Here is an 18,031-nt window from a genome sequence, read left to right as displayed (position 1 = left end):
CGAATCGGGATAGGGCCGGGACAGCTGATGCGCTGGAAGCCCTCCTCCTCTCAGCCTTCATATTTCGCACCCCACTCTTGATTATTCATTCTGTCCAGGTACAAACGAGCAGTCGGGCAGTGTTGCTGCGTTTACGAGTGTGTGTGTATGTGTGTGTGTGAGAGTGAGTGTGTGTGGCAGAGAGAGAGAGAGAGAGAGAGAGAAAGCGAGCGAGCGAGAGCTTGTTGGACTGGTTTACATTGGAGATCTGCGTTAAAGGCTCGGATCAGATCTGGAAGGGGAGATTGGATCTATTCAACGCGTGAGGAGGCATCGGCATCGACATCATCAACATCATAATAACAAGAAGAAGAAGAAGAATAACACCAGGGTGAGTAATTGATCAGTGTTGTAATAGACAATGGAAAGATCCGCAGGCTGCTGCAGACGCGCACGCACTCACTGACGCACTGGGTTTAAACGTCCTGGTCTATAATGTTATATATATATATTGTATTCTCGTCGTATATTCACTGATCGTCTGCTTGATTTCAGCTCGGTGGGATGATGCACTGAAAGCGGGCTGCTCTTAAGCGCCCAGCGGTCATCCTCATCAGCATCACCACCACCATCATCATCATCCTCCTCATCTCCTCCTGTGCCTGCAGTGAGAACAGAACCTGGTGCATTGTGGTCACCATCACGTAACCACCGGGAGAGCTGCGGAATCCCCCCCTTTTCTCCTTTCCCCATTCCCCATACCCCCACCCCCCAACCCTTGCCCCCCTCCCTCCCTCCCCCCCACCAATAGAATTTTTTTTTATTAGAGGGACACCGTGATGGCCACTCTTCTGCGTAAGATCGGTCTGATCCGACTGCACGACCGGGACACAGAGGACCCGAAGCACCATCCGAAAGGGACTAAGCAAGGCAACCAGAAGAACAGCACCAAGCACTGTCACCAAAACGAGGCGAACATCCTGAGCACCCCGGAAATCAAGGCCAAGCGCTCGGACAAGGCTCCCGCCAGGGACAAGCCGAGCAAAGAGGCCAAGGAGAAGCAGCAGACGGGCAGCGCGAAGTCGGGCTCGGGCTCGAGCTCCGCGCCGCCCCCGCCGCCGCCGCCGCTGCAGCTCGCGCCCAACCGGCAGCACTGCGCGCAGGTGCGGACGCGGCGCCTGATGAAGGAGCTGCAGGAGATCCGGCGCCTCGGGGACGACTTCATCACGGTCGAGCTCGCCGACGACAACCTGTACGACTGGAACGTCAAGCTGCACCAGGTGGACAAGGACTCGGCGCTGTGGCAGGACATGAAGGAGACCAACACCGAGTTCATCCTGCTCAACATCTCGTTCCCCGACAACTTCCCGTTCTCGCCGCCGTTCGTGCGCGTGCTGACGCCGCGGCTGGAGAACGGCTACGTGCTGGACGGAGGAGCCATCTGCATGGAGCTGCTGACGCCGCGCGGCTGGTCCAGCGCCTACACCGTGGAGGCCGTGATGAGGCAGTTCGCCGCCAGCCTCGTCAAAGGGCAGGTGAGGAGCTGGGAGGTTTGTGCAAAGAGCTCTGACAAAAGGTCCTCAGATGATCGATCGATCGATTGATTAATTAATGGATACCTATTTGAGAAGAATGTCTGAAGAGTGTTCGATCAGAATATTAAGATCAAATTGCGTGCAGAAATAAATTGTCATCAAAGCAAAAACAACAAGTCTTACCAAAATTTCTACGGATTAAATAATATTGCAATTATTGTCATGAATATTTACCAAAAGAAACTGTGAATATACATGAAAGAAACAGGTGCAGATGGAATAACTTTAATGTAGTGTTTTGTTACTAATCAATGCCAAAAGAGGGGAAAAAGAAACAAAATAACTACAATCAATAAGGTACCTGGGGGAAACAGTCAGTGTGTGTGTGAGAGAGAATGAGAGAGAGAGAGAGAGAGAGACATTGAACAGCATTCAGTAAATTAGTTGTTTGGAACAATGGTGATTAGGGACTGCTCATTGGGGACAATGGTGATCAGTGACTGGGAAAAATGGTGATCAGGGATTGCTCATTGGAAACTGGTGATCAGTGATTGGGGATAATGCTGGCAAGTGATTGGGAACAGTGATGATCAATAATTGGGAATAATGGTCATCAATGATTGGGAATAATGGTGATCAGTGATTGGGAATAACGGTGATCAGTGAATGATCATTGGGAACTGTGGTAATCAGTGATTGGGAACAGTGGTGATTAGGGATTGCTTATTGAGAAAAATGGTGATTAGAGATTACTCATTGGGAACAGTGGTGATCAGAGACTGGGAACAGTGCTGATTGGGAATAATGTGATTAGGTATTGCTTTTTGGGAACAATGGTGATCAGTGACTGGGAGCAATGGTGATTAGGGATCGATACCAGTGGTGATTAGTGACCGGTCAGTTGGAAACAATGGTGATTAGTGACCTTTCATTGAAAACAGCAGCAATGCGAAATTGCTGATTGGGAAAAGTGGTGATTAGAGATTGGTTGGTTTAATTAAAGCTGGTGATATTGGGGGGAATTGTGAGTAGTGGTAAGTCAAGTAAACATGCTCTAGTGTAAAGTCAGCTTGAGAGCTGTATCAAGCATCTACTGTAAGAAAAAGATGTCTAAAAAGTAACCAAATTTATTTTTTTTGTTTTTGCTGTCTGTCACATGACACATTGCTTTGCATTCATAGGAATAAAGTCAGAATTGTAGTCTTTATGCCATCTGTCTCTAAGAAGAGGACAGAGTTGTTGTTGTTTTTTTGTCTGACAGAGTCGACAGTGCAGTACATTATGCCACCTGTTATTTTTTATTTTTTTGTAACCTTCATCAGATTTATAAGTGTACATTAGAAAAGGAAGCTGCTGTTATGGTAACATAAATTAAACTACAAACATAAATAAAATCAAAGGTACATAACTGTATCTTTAAAAGCTTTACTGTAAAGGCTAATAACAGGTGTACTACATGAACCTTCCAAAAAAAAAGGTCCCCTTGATGATTCCACAGCAGAGACAAGGAAAAGCATACAACGTTTCTAGAAGGTGAAAGCGTCACATTTTAGAGCCCACAAGCTTGTTTTATACCATCTGTCTCACTTAAGAGGACAAAGGTAGGCCATGCTGCAGATTCACAGGTTTAGACGTTTCACAACATCCTTTCTGCTCTTCATCAGTTTGAGCTAAAAAAGTGAGGAAACATCCTGATTAAATCAAAGGTCTAGTGTTGAGTGACCTGAATGACCTTAATAGATATGCACTGTTTTGTTTATGCTGTGTGTCTCACTGTTGTCCCAACAGGTGGGCAAGGAATTATAAAGGAATGAATGGCAGTACGAGCATGTATACGTTTCATTTTCTTTATGCGGTACGACATTTTAAGTCATAACATTATAAGCAGTATTCTTTGTAACATTTTGCTGCTATGACCTTGGTGCTTGGATATGACAGGAATATGTATTAGACAAACATCACATTAGGGATGAGTAACGCGACAGAGGGTGCGTGATGTCCTTCCACACGTTGCTTGTGATAACTTCTCTACCAGAATAGCCTGCAGATGGAGGATTTGCGCTCCACTGACATTTGTAAAGAACGTGACCGGCACTTTGGAAGGTAGACAAAAAATAGCATCAGGGGAAAGACGCTGACTAACCTCGTCGATGTCACTCTTTCTTTCTTTCAAGGTGTCTCAAAATGCGTTAGCATTCCAAATTTATAGTGCACGGCCTCTCGCCTTCATTGCCTGAAGCATTCAAGGGCAATTACCAATCTAGACAGTGCTGACACAAGAGTCCCAGAGGAGCTAAAACAGAGCTATGGTACTGCGTCTCGAACACGAAGGTTAATAATAAGCTTTTTTTTTTTTTAATGACCTTGTTCTGCAGTCATTATATGTATTAGATTAGAGTAGATTAGAACATACTTATTATTTTTGCATATTTTGTTTATATATAAACATTTCAGAAAATAACCAAGCATGTCCTTGTAAGTAAGATTATTTGACTGGAATCCTCTGTGTCTTTGCGGTATGATTTTAATACATCTGATTGGTCGCTGTAGAAGCTTTAATAGTGAATTTCTGTTCAGCACAAACAAGGTTCTTTGATGTTCAAAGAAAAAAAGCAGCGTTAGAATTCCGGAACAGAACGCCGTCATTGATCTTATGTTCACTTAAAAGACAGTGCAGTTGCTTTGATTTCTGTCGTGCAGTTTCTGCGTTTAGCCCAGATGAAACTTGAAAAAATGATGGCCTGGGATTTTGACTGAAAAGCCAAAAAATACAGTTTTTTTTTCCCTGTTTTTTTTTTCTGTGCATTGTTTTGAGAAACCAAATTTAGATACGTTCCATCAGAAATGACTGTTTTGTGTTTTTCTTGGTCCTATTTGTTGACCACAGTCTTGTTAGACTTATGGTAAGAGATGACGTACACTGAAAATGTTGCTGATTTTCTTTTCTTTTGGGTTTAAAGAATAAGAAACTGTCAAGAATTACTTTTATGTATTTATTTAAAACATACCTTCATCCATTAATAGCTACATTTTATTTCTGTACACATACTCAAAACGTCCGCTTCCCAAATATTTTGGGTTATTATTTTATTTAAGCAGATTTTGCACGGATTTAGAAATTAATGTGTTTTTGCAAATTAATGGTGCCATACTGATGTGAAACAGCAGGGGCAGTATAGCAATATTTGACACCGTGTCCTAGCATTATGTCTCAAATTGCGTACTTATGTACTATTCTAGACCAGATCCAGGTTTTTTTATTACAGTTAGTGTTTACATTTTAAACCATCATCACAACCTTCCTTGTACCTTTTCTATACCCAACTTCAAGGTCTGTTATACGTTCCACTCTTTTGGATTTACTATAATAGTAAAAGTGGTTGGTTTATAGATGCATGAAATTTTTTTTCTTTGTTTTTTGTAGGTTTTTTATGCATGCTTACAGCTTAACTTGAAAACAATGATGTTTCGGCTGTCTTTCAAACAAACGTGCTGCTTGTGATGCCACATACTGTGCCGCTTGTGATGCCAATTCGTAAAGTTGTTGAGGTCAAAGAGAAAATTCATTCCCTGTTAGCACTTATAACAGTTTATAACTTGGCAGCTATAAACTGTTATTCTTTCATCAGATTCTTTTTAAGCAAAAACCCCTCATGAAGACTTTCCTATGGTGGAAAACCATTGTTAAATGCTGACACTGGAGACTCCTTGCGCTGAACCTAAATAAATGTCTACTTACAGAAAATGTTGTTACGTCAATGATTATATAGGCTTAGATTTTGTTGAATTCCATCATACGGGTCCCAATGCAGGGACTAACAGAAATAGAAAAACAATAAGAGATGAGTACGCGCGCATTACACTAAATCTTGCAGCTAGAGCTAGCATCAGAGCTGAAGCCTGACCAATCAGATTCGAGAATTCAGCAGCGCTGTGGCGTAAGCGGCATTACTAAAATCCCTCTATCCCTCAAGTAGGTTATATAACGACTGCGGCTTTACACAATGCAACTCCACACATTGACTGATCTTCATTCAGAGGATTACCCGTCTGGGTTTACTCTGAGGCGCTCGATACAAACTGAACTAACACTGAACCGACACTGGTGGTGCTGCAGGACATAAGCCGGGGACAGTCCCGGAAAAAAAAAGATCCATTCCCGCTATCCTCTTTTTCCAGTTCCTCGATAAGATGGAGTGCTCTGTTGCTTAATTAGGGTTTAGTTAGACCCCTTTAATCCAAAAATCACAGGCTTTTGTGAGCCGGATTGGGATCTTCTGCTCTCAAGTGAGTGCGCTGAGTTACTTCTGGGCCATTACACTCCGAGAGCCTGTAGCGAGAGTGAGCTATTTCTGTCTCTTATATCAGAGCTGGCACGGGTGCGACCCTGAGATTTGGGCATCGCACACTGCCACAGATACACACGCGCACACACACACACACACACACAGTCGGCCTATTAGCTCATGAGCTAAGCACATCTATTAATACAGGCTGTAGAGTACTGCTTAATGTAATTCGCTATTCATTTTTCTCCAAAGCAATGCTTCAGATGTGTATCATATACCAAAGTTGTTTATGAAACGAAATTAGCAAAGCTTTTCATCTGCGTCCTGTTGCAACATGTCGCCTGTCAGGTTCTCATTATGAAAGCAAACACTTTGTGCGTTTATGGGAATCATAAAAAACTGAAGAGGAACGTGTTTGTTTTCGCCGTACTTTAATTATGGTTATTGCCACAGATGAAAGTAAATGATATAGAATAGCGGTTAAATAATGCAACCTAAATCTTTGCACTGCTCACTCTTAGATCCTAATCAGATAGTATAAAAAATAATATATGGGGCTAAAATGAAGAATAAAGCATACATGTGTGGCGTGTCTAACCAGAGTAGACCTTATCTAATTAGATTAAATCTATATTCTTGATGTTGAGTTCACTGTCCTGATTCCTGATAAAGATAGTACTGGATATTAAAGTATGATTATATAGAGAAGTATACCAAGCAGGAATTTGTTTGGTAGTCAGAACGTTGTGGTGACGTTAATTTTGCAAAATTATAGACATCTTGGCAACATTGGTATTAGGTTGTTTTTTATTTTATAAATGTTGTTATTTTTTTATTTTTTATTAAGTTAGAATTACTTTTATGAAACACTGACTACAGACACATTCTCATGAAAACGACTTTAAAACAATTTTAATACCAAAACGATGACCCAGGGCTCAAACTCTGGTTGCTGCAGTAAAAGGTTTGCAAGTTTATCACTGAACCACTAATCAACATGCTGTTGGTGATGTTAATTGTCGTACATAACAACAAGCACCAGTTTAATGAAACTTGCTTAATGTCTAAGATCTGTTCTGTAAAACCGGATCTAATGCAGTTTGGACTCCGTGACAACACAGTAGAGTAATTTTGGAGCGAAGATAAACCTTGTGGCAATACAATATTTCCTGTTCTAAACCCTGTTAGAAACTTAAGGGACCATGGATGTGGTCGGACGTTGTGCAATTGGATGTTAATCAGGACAAATGATTTTCCAAATGAAGAATATATTTTTATATATCATTGTTTTGAGGCTGAATTTACAGGGGTTGGACAATGAAACTGAAACACTGGCCAATTTAGTGTTGGAGGACGCTCCACAGGGTCAGTGTACATGGCCGGGCTGCTATAGCCAAACCTTTGGTCACTCGTGCCAATGCCAAACATTGGTTTCAATGGTGCCACCAGCGAAAATCTTGGGCCATGGACAATGTGAAAAGTATTGTTCTCTGATGAGTCCGCCTTCACTGTGGAGAAGCCCCAAAGAAGCGTACCACCCAGACCGTTGCATGCCCAGAGTAAAGCATGGGGGTGGATCACTGATGGTTTGGGCTGCAATATTATCACATTCCCTAGGCCCAGTACTTGTGCTAAATGGGTGCATCACTGCCAAGAACTACTGAACCATTCTGGAGGACCATGTGCACCCAGTGGTTCAAACATTGTATCCTGAAGGCGGTGTCGTGTATCAGGATGATAATGCACCAATACACACAGCAAGACTGGTGACAGAGTGGTTCGAAGAACATGAAAGTAAAGTTGAACATCTCTCATAGCCTGCACAGTCACCAGATTTAAATATTATTGACCCACTTTGGGTGTTTTGGATGAGCGAGTCAGGAAACGTTTTCCTCCACCAGCATCATGTACTGACCTGGCCACTGTGCAAGACTTGATGCTTGGCCGCAAAAGGAGACCCTACACCATACTAATGAATTATTGTGGTCTGAAACCAGCCGTTTCAGTTTCATTGTCCAACCCCTGTACATGCCAGAAAAGTTATATAAATAATATTGTTATTTATATCAATGACAATAATGTTGATTGATTGATTGATTGCCAATGTCTTGTCATTATGCAACAGTTAGTTTCCCACTGAGTAATCTGATTGGTGTTCTAACAATCGTTAATCACACTAACTGTGGATTAAAGTAGGTCTGTACAGTCTGCAGTACTGGAAAGAGGGGGAAGCAGCTGCTTGCCAAAACTTACATTCAAAACCAGTCACTGGAGCTCGTTCAGCAAGGAAAGTCACCTGATATGCGTATGTTATCTTAAACAACACTTTGTCTCTGTAGTAATTGCTTCTGAACTGTTCTGAAATGCCTCTATCCTAGTTATGTTGTTCTGTTAACGGCTAACGAGAGATACAAAGCAAACTAGCTTTTAATGCAAGGTGGAACCTTGATTAAATGCAAGGGGGAACCTTGTCCCATGTCCCTCTTTAACCCCAATCAAGGGCTCTAAATTGTGTTCGGAACAAGGGATTGTACACCCTACATAGTGCACTAGCTTTCCATTCAAATTGCCTATTTTACTTCGGAACCCGGGAGTTAACAGAGCTGATATTCTAAAGTGGAATAATTATATATATATAAAGCAAATCGTTGAAGTTTCTCAGCACTGTCCACCAAATCCATTGTTTATTACCCTCACCTTTTGACTACCTAGCACCAGGAAGAATTTTAAACTATCTCACCCCAGTAAATGTCTGTCACCAGCTCTTCTGGTCGTGGTTGGTTAGTTTGGCCAGACGTGGACGTTGGCAGAGAAAAAATACTCAATTAAATAACCAAACACATAATTTTCTCCTTAATTTAGCCATGTCCGTTCACTCCCTGTCACTAGGGCGCTCCCACATTAAGACTACTACTACCACTAAGTCGGGAGAGCCGAAGACTATCACGTGTTTCCTCCAAACCTGGTGATGCCAGCCGACTGCATCTTTTCGAACTGCTAGCTCATGGACCATTGGACTCGGAGGACAGCGCTGTCCGCTCCTTCCGCTTCCCTTCCACACACACCCCTGATTGGCTGTAGAGCCGTGAATATTGTGGGAGCACAAAGTACCTCTCATTCCTTTCCTCTGAGAGAGAGCTCGGCCAATCAGCTCTCTCTAGGCCTCCGGCTGCGAGAGGCTACAGCATCACCCGGGAACCAAACCCACGATCTCCGGATGATAGGACGAGCACTTAACCACTGCGCCACTCAGAGGCAAAACCTTAATGATAAATAGTGTTTGTGGAAATGTTGTATAAAAGCAATATCACACTCGAGATATTACACCCTGTTGTACTGAATATCATCATGTCTCCGGTACCTTTAGTCCTTTAGGCTGCGCCATTAATGCCTAAAGCTGCATCACAGCCGTGACGTTATTCAGTACAACGCCACTCCCTCTCGCGTAATAAAGCTTTATTATTCTAACATGTCATGCTAATTTTAAAAACCAACAGTAAAACATTATGGACAATATGACATCGATCATCCAATGTTAGGCTTTCAGCTGGGGCTAGTCAAAATGTACAGTAGTAGTAACCTGAGCATTCATGGTTAAGTGTTAAAAAGGGGACCGTTGTTGACGTTCCGTCATGTTAGTTGACTTATCTGGATTTTTAAGAAGAATCTTCTACAGTTGTTAGGTTTTAGATGTAGTTATTGTACATAGGTAGCAATATACTGTAGTCTCCTCCATTAGCGCTGGCATGGATCCACCCGCTGGCCTCATGAACCTCGCCGCTCCCATGTCACTAAATCAAGTCTACTTCTCCCATATAAACAGATTCAGACTTTCAGACTGCATAGCTGCTATTTCACATCCTTCTAATTAATTAATAAGACTGTTATTAGCGCCGCCTCTTTTAATTCTATGTGTTTGTGTAAAAACATAATAAAATCATCTGATCATAGTGAGTTTTAGTATTAGGTAAAAACAACCTCAGTTGAACTAAATAGATTTTTCAGTATCATATTTCATTTAACATTTTTTTTTATAATTTGTGATGTAAATTTGGTTTGTCTTAGATAGTCAGCTAATTCTGTGACCTAGTTAGTTTGTTAATTCACGTTGCATGTATGTAGCACCTTGGTACTGGAGGAACGCTGTTTCCCTTCACTGTGTACTGAACTGTATATGGTTGAAATGACACTAAAAGCCTACTTGGCTTGACTTGAAGCCAAAAACTTTCCCTGTACTGCTTCCACAGGATTTACGAGGGTAATTCGTAGCTCAGTGCTGCTAATCATTAGCCCTTCGTTAATTGATCATCAGCAGGTGTGGGGACCTCAGTAAACGCAAAGGTTTTGGCCTTATGCTGGTCTGTAGCAACCAGCTGTGTGTTAGGACAATGCCATGAGGGAAAGACAGACTATACATCAATCTGGAAAGGGTTAAAAAAAAAAACATCTGCAAACTATTTGGATTCCAATGTTTTACAACGAGAGATTATTTAATAAAGTCGCCAGGAGTGGAGAAATACAAACCCAAAAAAACAAAAGCTACATTTCGGACCATGTTTAAATGTTCAAGTCTGTGACAACACAATTAGAAGAAGACTGAACAAGTCTGGTTGTTTGTAAAGGTTGGCAGAAGATGAGACCAAAAGGGATTTGTTTGGCCGTAATGTCCAGGGCCATGTTCGGAGGAAAAACAAACAGCATTCCAGCAGAAACACAGCAACACAAGACAGGACGATAACCTGAAGCATGCCGATACTGTATTAGAATGTCTGAAAAATAAAAAAAATCCAAGATTTGGAATGGCCTAGTCAAAGTCCAGACCTCAACTGAGATGCTGTGGTGGGACCATAAGAGAGCTGTGCATGAGCGAATGAGCTGAAGCAATGTTGTAAAGAAGAATAAAACAAAATGATGAGATACTGGTACAAGCTATTGAATCATGGGGGTACTTAGTATTGCCCACGTTTTGTTTAGTTTTTACCTTCATTTCTGTTAAATAAATCTGAGTCTGAGGTTGTACAGTATTTGTCTAATATTAAGACCCGATGTGATCAAGTTATTTCTATTTAATGTTTTTAAAAGAGAGGGCACTAATCTTTACCCATGTATGTCTGTATGGAAATTCCTTTTATTTCTTTAAAATGTTTGCACCATCCAAATGTTCACACCTATACGGTATGTAGATGGGACTCTTCGCTATAGTGAAACATTATGATATCATCTCTGAGGTTTACACCCAGATCTGTGACGTCTTGAGAACTGTCCAGAGTTATTGCTATAAATGTCCATGAGCCTTTTTTATTTATGTCTGTAGAGTATGTTGGCCAAAGTCCTGGCATTTATTACACCTTTTACACACCAGTACGTTCACACATTCTCAACCTCTCAAAATCGTTGCCAAGGGAAATCATTCCTCTTCACTTTGTTGCCTTTCCTTAATAAATGATCAGGAGCAGGGTCACATTTTCCACTGGTGTTGCACTTACACCGCTTTGTCTCTGTTACACGTCAGGATCAGATTACACCGATATACCAGTGCTTAGAATTTCGACAATCTATACTAAACTCCTCTAACGATCAGAATGACCAGTGAGGCTTCACATAGACTTCTCCTCAGTAACTTTCTAAATTTAATGGTGCTCGCTGATGAGGGGGAAAAAAACTCTGCTCCTAAAGCAGAAGTTTTACAGGTACTCTCAGTGTCAGTGAGTACGGCAGCTGTAACTTGAAGTGGTCTTTCGCTTCAGCGCTCATTTGAGTCAGGTGTTAAAAAGGGCCAGCAGCTGCGGATTGGTTTACTCGGGATCGTTAGCTCTTCTCCATTACGCCGCTGCTCTGTTTATGAGGTAGCCAGTTTCAGGTGCAGCGTGTTTGCCCGTTTATTTTATTAAGAGATGTAAATGTGAGCCAGAAGTGCATCCAAAGAGAGAGAAGTAGGGTTGGACAGTGGGACGATATTAATATTACAATAAACTGGAAAGTCGTAAACTGTACTAGTGAGCAATAAGACACGAGAGAGCGCAGGGTTATTAGATAGTGAGGCAGACGTGGATTATTTTTCATGAACAGCATATTCGGGTATTTTATCCTTCTTATACTATGGTGGCATACTCTTTTTTTTTATCCATTTCTAGATCCATTTAGTGTAATTTACTTATAACAATAATAATAATTTAGTTCCTGTTATAACATACAATTACACAACTTATATTGATTAATTAATTAATTAATACACTTTTGTTTAGTAGAAGCCCTGTGCAAGTAATTACATACTACAGAAACTATAATTATTTAAAATGAGCACATTTAACAAAAACATGTTGTTGTTTTATTATTATTATTATTATTATTATTAAGCAACTTTTTTGAGAATTCAGCAGCACTGTGGTCTGTACACTATAAGAACAAGTACAGTACAAAGCAGCTATTTTAAAATTGAACAGTTTGTATGGATTTTTTTTGTAATTTGCTAAATCAAAATATACATTAAAGTCATTAAAGTATTGTCACATCACATCATTTGTAAACAAACCTATTTTACTGTATATTGTATAAGTGGCATATTGTGTGTCATAGAAATAGAAAATACTGTATTGTGAGACGCATTTTGTCATATTAGGTGGCGTCAGCTCTGATCTAGACCCTCATATTTGGGTAGAGTTGAACGAAAACTCCAAGGGATGGCGACAAATCAGGGTGTTTTTCCACTGGATGAACGTGTTAGCCGTTTTGGAGAGATATTAGGCCACCTCTTATTGTGGACTTTTTCACAATTTTCAAATGGCTTTTCTGGAGTGGCACAAAAGAAAAGAGGTCAAGGCAGTGGTGAGATCAGTAATGCTCTACAGCTTAGAGACAGTGGCACTGAAGAAAAGACAGAAGGCTGAGCTGAAGTTAGCAGAGATGAAGATGTTGAGGTTCACTTTGAAGGTGGCAAGGGTGGATAGGATTAAGAATGAGTTCATCAGAGGGGCAACCCCAATGTTAGATGGTTTGGAGATTGAGGTGGTTTGGACATGTTCAGAAAAAAGATTGTGAATGTATTGATAGAAGGATGCTGAGGTTGGAACTGCCAGGCAGGAGGTCTAGAGGAAGACCAAAGAGGAGATTTATGGATGTAATGAGAGAGGACATGAAGGTAGTTGGTGTAAGAGAAGAAGATGCAGGTAGATCATTTTTCTAGCAATCCACAGCAAGGAACCAAGAGAGAAAGTCGTCCATGTTTTCTGGATTTTAGGAACGGGATTTTCTCTCCCCTATCAGTCAGAGCAACACCAGCCAATCACGGACACATGTGAATTCATGTATGTGGAAAAAGGCGGATAGCGCTTCTGCTTTCCCAGTGTGTTGTACTGCCCAAGATTGAGAGGTTAGCGTTACATGTTTTAAAGGAAGCATGTGTAAATTCCACCCTCCCTAATTGATACAGTAGCTGTTGATTGAAACCAGAGTATTAAAACCAGAAAAACATCCTACGTTTCTCAACTCAGCTTTCCAGTAAAGATCTCTCTACACTTTCTAAAAGTCAATGTTCTGTTACTGCCTGGTTCCATTATTAAATTTGTGGTTTTTTAACCAACCTCAATGCATTTTTTATTTGTCCCCTAGGGCCGGATCTGCAGGAAAGCCGGGAAATCCAAGAAAGCCTTCAGTCGCAAGGAAGCCGAAGCCACGTTCAAGAGCCTGGTGAAGACCCACGAGAAGTACGGCTGGGTTTCTCCTCCCGTATCCGACGGCTGAGCAGCTTGCCGTCTTCACATCGTCCCCTCTTCCCTTTTCCACGCAGCTTTCTCCAGTTTCTCACCTCCGAACATTCTTTTGTTTAAAATTACAAAAAAAAAAAAAAAAAAAAATGAGGTATCATCTCACACTGTATGTCGATGACTCTTCATTCGGTTATATCTGCCATTCCTCACTAAGGTGCCATGGACCACTCGCTCGCCGTGACATCACATTTCTAAACGACGAATGGATACTACTAACTCGAAGAAATGAACGAAGCCCTGGGGACAGACCCCCCCAAACCTCACGCTGACGATCACTCGATACCTCTCTGTGTTTTGCAGTGTGTTCATGTCAATCCCTTCCTTCTCTGGCTCTTCCTCTTCTCCTTCTTCTTCTCCTCTGTTTTCTCTCTTTCCTCTTTTAGAAATGATGACACATTGCACTGAACGGCATCAGACCTTCTCCTTTCACTGACATGCATTGTAACGTTATTTAATAGCGAGGCAGATGGGTGCGGTACATTCCGAGGTTCAGTGTGGTCTGTTCTTCGGCCGTGCTATTTATTTTTCACGGTTTTAATGCAACATGAAGATTGTAACTTATGTGGAGCTGTGCTCTCTCTATCTCTCTCTCTTTCTCTCTCTCTCCATTCCTCTCTTTCTCCCTCTCTCCATGCGCGTGGCTAAATTTAGACATCACTGTGTTGCATAGCTGGTGATTGATTTCTCGTGGAGATGATTAAAAAAAAAAAAAAACACTCGTTGCTTACGCAGAGGTACTGTAAAGATTAAAGAGTGGTAGTGAGCCATTCTTGCTAATCATTATCATTATTAGTATTATTCCACATTTTTCCGTTCGTGGAGAAGACCAAAAGCATTGGATTCCGATGATGTTGATACCAGATGGCAGAACTGAATGTTAAAGCACGAGAGTGTGATCCAAGCAGATGCACCTCCATGATGCGCTTTAGGAACGTGCATGAGAAAGAAGCAAGAATCTCATTAGCATCTTTTTATTATTATTATTATTATTATTATTTATTATTATTATTTTTTTTAATCCAGATTTCTCTGTGAGACGCAAAACAAACAATAGGAGACTGAATGTACCTGTCTGTGGTCATGCTCAGAGTGAGACATACCCCAGGTCCATTTACATAGCCAGTGACATTTTGAATTTCTCAGTGAAATATCCAACAACTCAGGCATCTGCTTTGCTCACATTTTAAAATGCTCGGTATGTTTTTTTTTTTTTTTTTTTTTTTAATAACTGCAGACTGATGATAAAAGGCTAATTAAAATGGCTTGAAAAGGACGGCGTGTTTGTTCAGCAGTGTGTATTGGTATTTATCGACTGCCTCTCCAAATATCAGTGTTAATTCTAAACGCAATGAGACATGATGTCTTCGGTAAGTACCTTTAAGTACGAGGTTTAAAGGAAAATTCCACCCTCGCATATTAATATTCATGACTTGAGCTCGATCTCCGACGGGAAACCGCAATTTATTTTGTAATGAAATTTTGGCGGATTATTCTTATTATTCTCTTCAATGTCACGCCGGTCAATATTTTCACTCTGGATAACGATTTCCTTCGTTACCCACAATGCAGTTCGGCTGCTGATAGCGGTGGCATCGGAAATTATGCTGTGATTGATTGAACTCAAATCTGAGTTCTATGCTGTTCAAGTCAAAGCGGGACTTTTGATTCTGCGCAGAATAACAGAACACAGTTTTGAGAGTTCAAAACTTCCTTTATTTCACTATATAATCTCTATATAATCCCCTGCTACACTAATGCACTTACGCCTGCTTTACCTCTGAAACGCTGGCCTCCCAGGAACTCAAATATATGGAAATGGTTTGAAGTAAGGTCAGGACTGTACAGGAGAGAACTCCCAGCCGAGTTCCTGTAATGTGCAAGTGGTGCGGTGCGCAGTATGAGGTCGTGCATCGTCCTGCAAAAACAGATGATCAAATCATTCACTGGTTGAATGTTCACGTGAACGGCAGCAGGTTAGTTTTTTTTTTTTTTTTAAACGTTTTAAACATTCAGATGTTTGCAAACATTCAATCTCATGAACGTAGTGTTTCAATCGGTTTTACGCCTCCAATTCACGAGAAATTTCATCGCAAGTCCCGGTTTGACTCGAACGCCCCCATTGAACATAATTTGAGCTACAAAGTAGAAAAAGAAAAAAAAACATGGCTGCCTCTGTGTTAGCCTTTTCCTTATCAACAATCTAGTCAGAGATCTAACTTTAGAGTCAGTATTATAAACTCAACAACTGTTAGGTTTTATGATGATTTGGTCTAAAGCTAACGCTTATGCTAGCTACATTGTTGACTGGTGATGATGTGAGCAGCCATGTTGATGTGACGTCACCTTCCGAGTAGGAATTCTGAGGGTTTTGTTGTTGTTGTTTTTGTCCCAGTTGGAGGTCAAAAACTCAATACAAGATACAACTTTTAGTCAAAGCTACACTAGTCCTCGGTTCGCCTTTACCACACAACACTACCTTTCACTACCCTTTACCTAAGAACGGTGACTGAGAAACAAAGCTTTTCCTCTCACTAAGGAACCAACAGCACCTCCACCCCAGGGTTATCGCTTATGTTTGAGGTTATGAAAATTTTTCTCTAATTAAACACCATTCTGTAAATATACAAGCATCGACAAAAAACCTAGACATGACAAATATTTTTACTATAATCCAGTTTATTGTTTACGGGTGGTGTTTTCCTTTATATGACGACTTGTGAATGGAAGCAGTCTGTTTTTTCTCCTACAGTACATCTCACACTTCCTGGTTTATGTGACCGCACGCCTCACAGCAGAAAGCCTGATTATAGCCTCCGGTGCTTCAGGGAACATTAAATGTCATAAGGGAAGCTGCTAATTACCATGACATTTGACGGAAAAGAAAAGCAGTGAATAAATTCCAGACACTCTGAGGTTGACGATGGCCTTTCACAAAGGATGATGCAGGTTCGACTTGTGACTCAAATCCTAACCGTTCGTCTGGGGGAGGAAAAAAAAAAACTTCCCAGAGTGCACATGGGTTCTTGAAAAGATTTAATTCAGGGATGACATGTCACATCACGTTATGTGAAGGGATGATCCCAGCCTGGACGTGTGCCACAACAAAGAGTAAGAATTAAGAAGCAGAGGGATGATTACTTGGCCTTATTAGTTTCATGACTTTCTCCAGCATCATGTTTAACATGAAGCAAAAAAAAAAAAAAGTGCTCAAAGGCAGATCCAAGTTATAATATACAAAAGTTATTATAACCCGGGTTGAGGATTTTACTTGATGATGTAAAGCATCACATCATCACAACTTGCCCCAGACTTTTTTTTTCTTTTTATTTCCCATCTGGTACGAAACAAGATCGCATCACGCTCTTGGTCTTCTCCGGTCTCTGTTTGGACAGTCCTTTTGAAAAAGTGCTCGTGTGTGTGTTGCTTTTACGGATTTAGCGGGAGGAGATACTATAAACAGCGAATAATTATCACGATATCTCGAACGTGGGTGTTTTGCTGGCTTCAAGAGCATACTTTTGTGATATAGCCTAGAGTGGTAGATTGCAGACACTAACCGAGTTAAATGTCCAAACAAGTGAGAAGACTTTATTGTATTATATCTGCATGTGGTCTGTGATTGTTAGCTAGGAATTTTTTTTTTTTTAGAGAAAAGACAGAAAAATGTGGAGAAAATATAAAAAAAAGAATATTTTTTTCCCTGTTATTGTCTGTTACTTTCTTTCTTTTTTAAAAATGTCTAAAATGTCAGATTGTGTTCTATGAATGTTTTGTGTTTTAATTTATTTGTGGTTTGCCAAAATAATTTGGAAGCATGTTGCAGGTATTGTCATTGATCTCAAAAAAAAAAAAAAAAAAAAAGCGAAACAAAAAAAAGCAAGAATGATATGTACCTGATTTTGATGGAAGAGCCTGATTATGTGTAGAGATCTCAGGCTCTGGTGTGGAAGGAATAAACCGAGGGACGAATTGTATTTCCAAGACTTCACAAGCAACATCACAGGACACAATGGGAGCAAAACCAAACAGGAATGTGCAATAAATGCTGTAGGCTTATTCAAACCTGCACCCTCTGTCTGTGCTTGTGTTGTTCATCTTCACCTTCACTCCGTCATTCAGCCATGGTCAGTATACAAAACTGTCCAAATGGATCGTTGCATCATGGAGCTTGTGTTGCTAATCGTTTGCCTGATGCGCGATTTTGTCCCTTATGTTCACGTTAGTGATTTGTCTTGTCGCGGTGTGGAGTGACTCCATGATCGCAGTGCCCTTTATTTCCTGGGGGAAGATTTAATTGACTTAACTAACACTACATAGGAGTGTATCTATGTTCCCAGGTGCCTGTGTTCCCACAGTTCTGTGTTCCCTAGGTAGGTTTCAGTTAGTTAGTTTACACTAACCTGGCTGTTCTGTTCACCACTTAGGCAACACTTTTTAAGATTTTTCCAAAATATTATTCAGT

At 40.9% G+C, this 18,031-nt stretch overlaps 1 protein-coding gene across 1 annotated transcript; it reads left to right on the top strand.

Annotated features, from left to right (window-relative positions):
- Window positions 1-811: 811 nt before the first annotated feature.
- Window positions 812-17,637, top strand: ube2ql1 (ubiquitin-conjugating enzyme E2Q family-like 1). Its single transcript, XM_053489635.1, has 2 exons — window positions 812-1,514; window positions 13,412-17,637. Exons 1-2 carry the CDS (start codon window positions 819-821, stop codon window positions 13,541-13,543), a joined length of 828 nt encoding a protein of 275 aa, XP_053345610.1. The 5' UTR covers window positions 812-818; the 3' UTR covers window positions 13,544-17,637.
- Window positions 17,638-18,031: the final 394 nt, after the last annotated feature.

This window comes from Clarias gariepinus, chromosome 28, assembly GCF_024256425.1.
Source record: "Clarias gariepinus isolate MV-2021 ecotype Netherlands chromosome 28, CGAR_prim_01v2, whole genome shotgun sequence".
NCBI classification, from domain to species: domain Eukaryota; kingdom Metazoa; phylum Chordata; class Actinopteri; order Siluriformes; family Clariidae; genus Clarias; species Clarias gariepinus.
The sequence above is the reverse complement of the archived record's forward strand: the minus strand, read 5'-3'. Positions and strand labels throughout refer to the sequence as shown.

Excerpts from the sequence above, each read along its gene's own strand:
- ube2ql1 (XM_053489635.1), top strand. The coding sequence starts at position 819 with ATGGCCACTCTTCTGCGTAAGATCGGTCTGATCCGACTGCACGACCGG. Across the intron at positions 1,515-13,411 it reads CCAGCCTCGTCAAAGGGCAG|GGCCGGATCTGCAGGAAAGC; the intron begins GTGAGGAGCTGG and ends TTTGTCCCCTAG.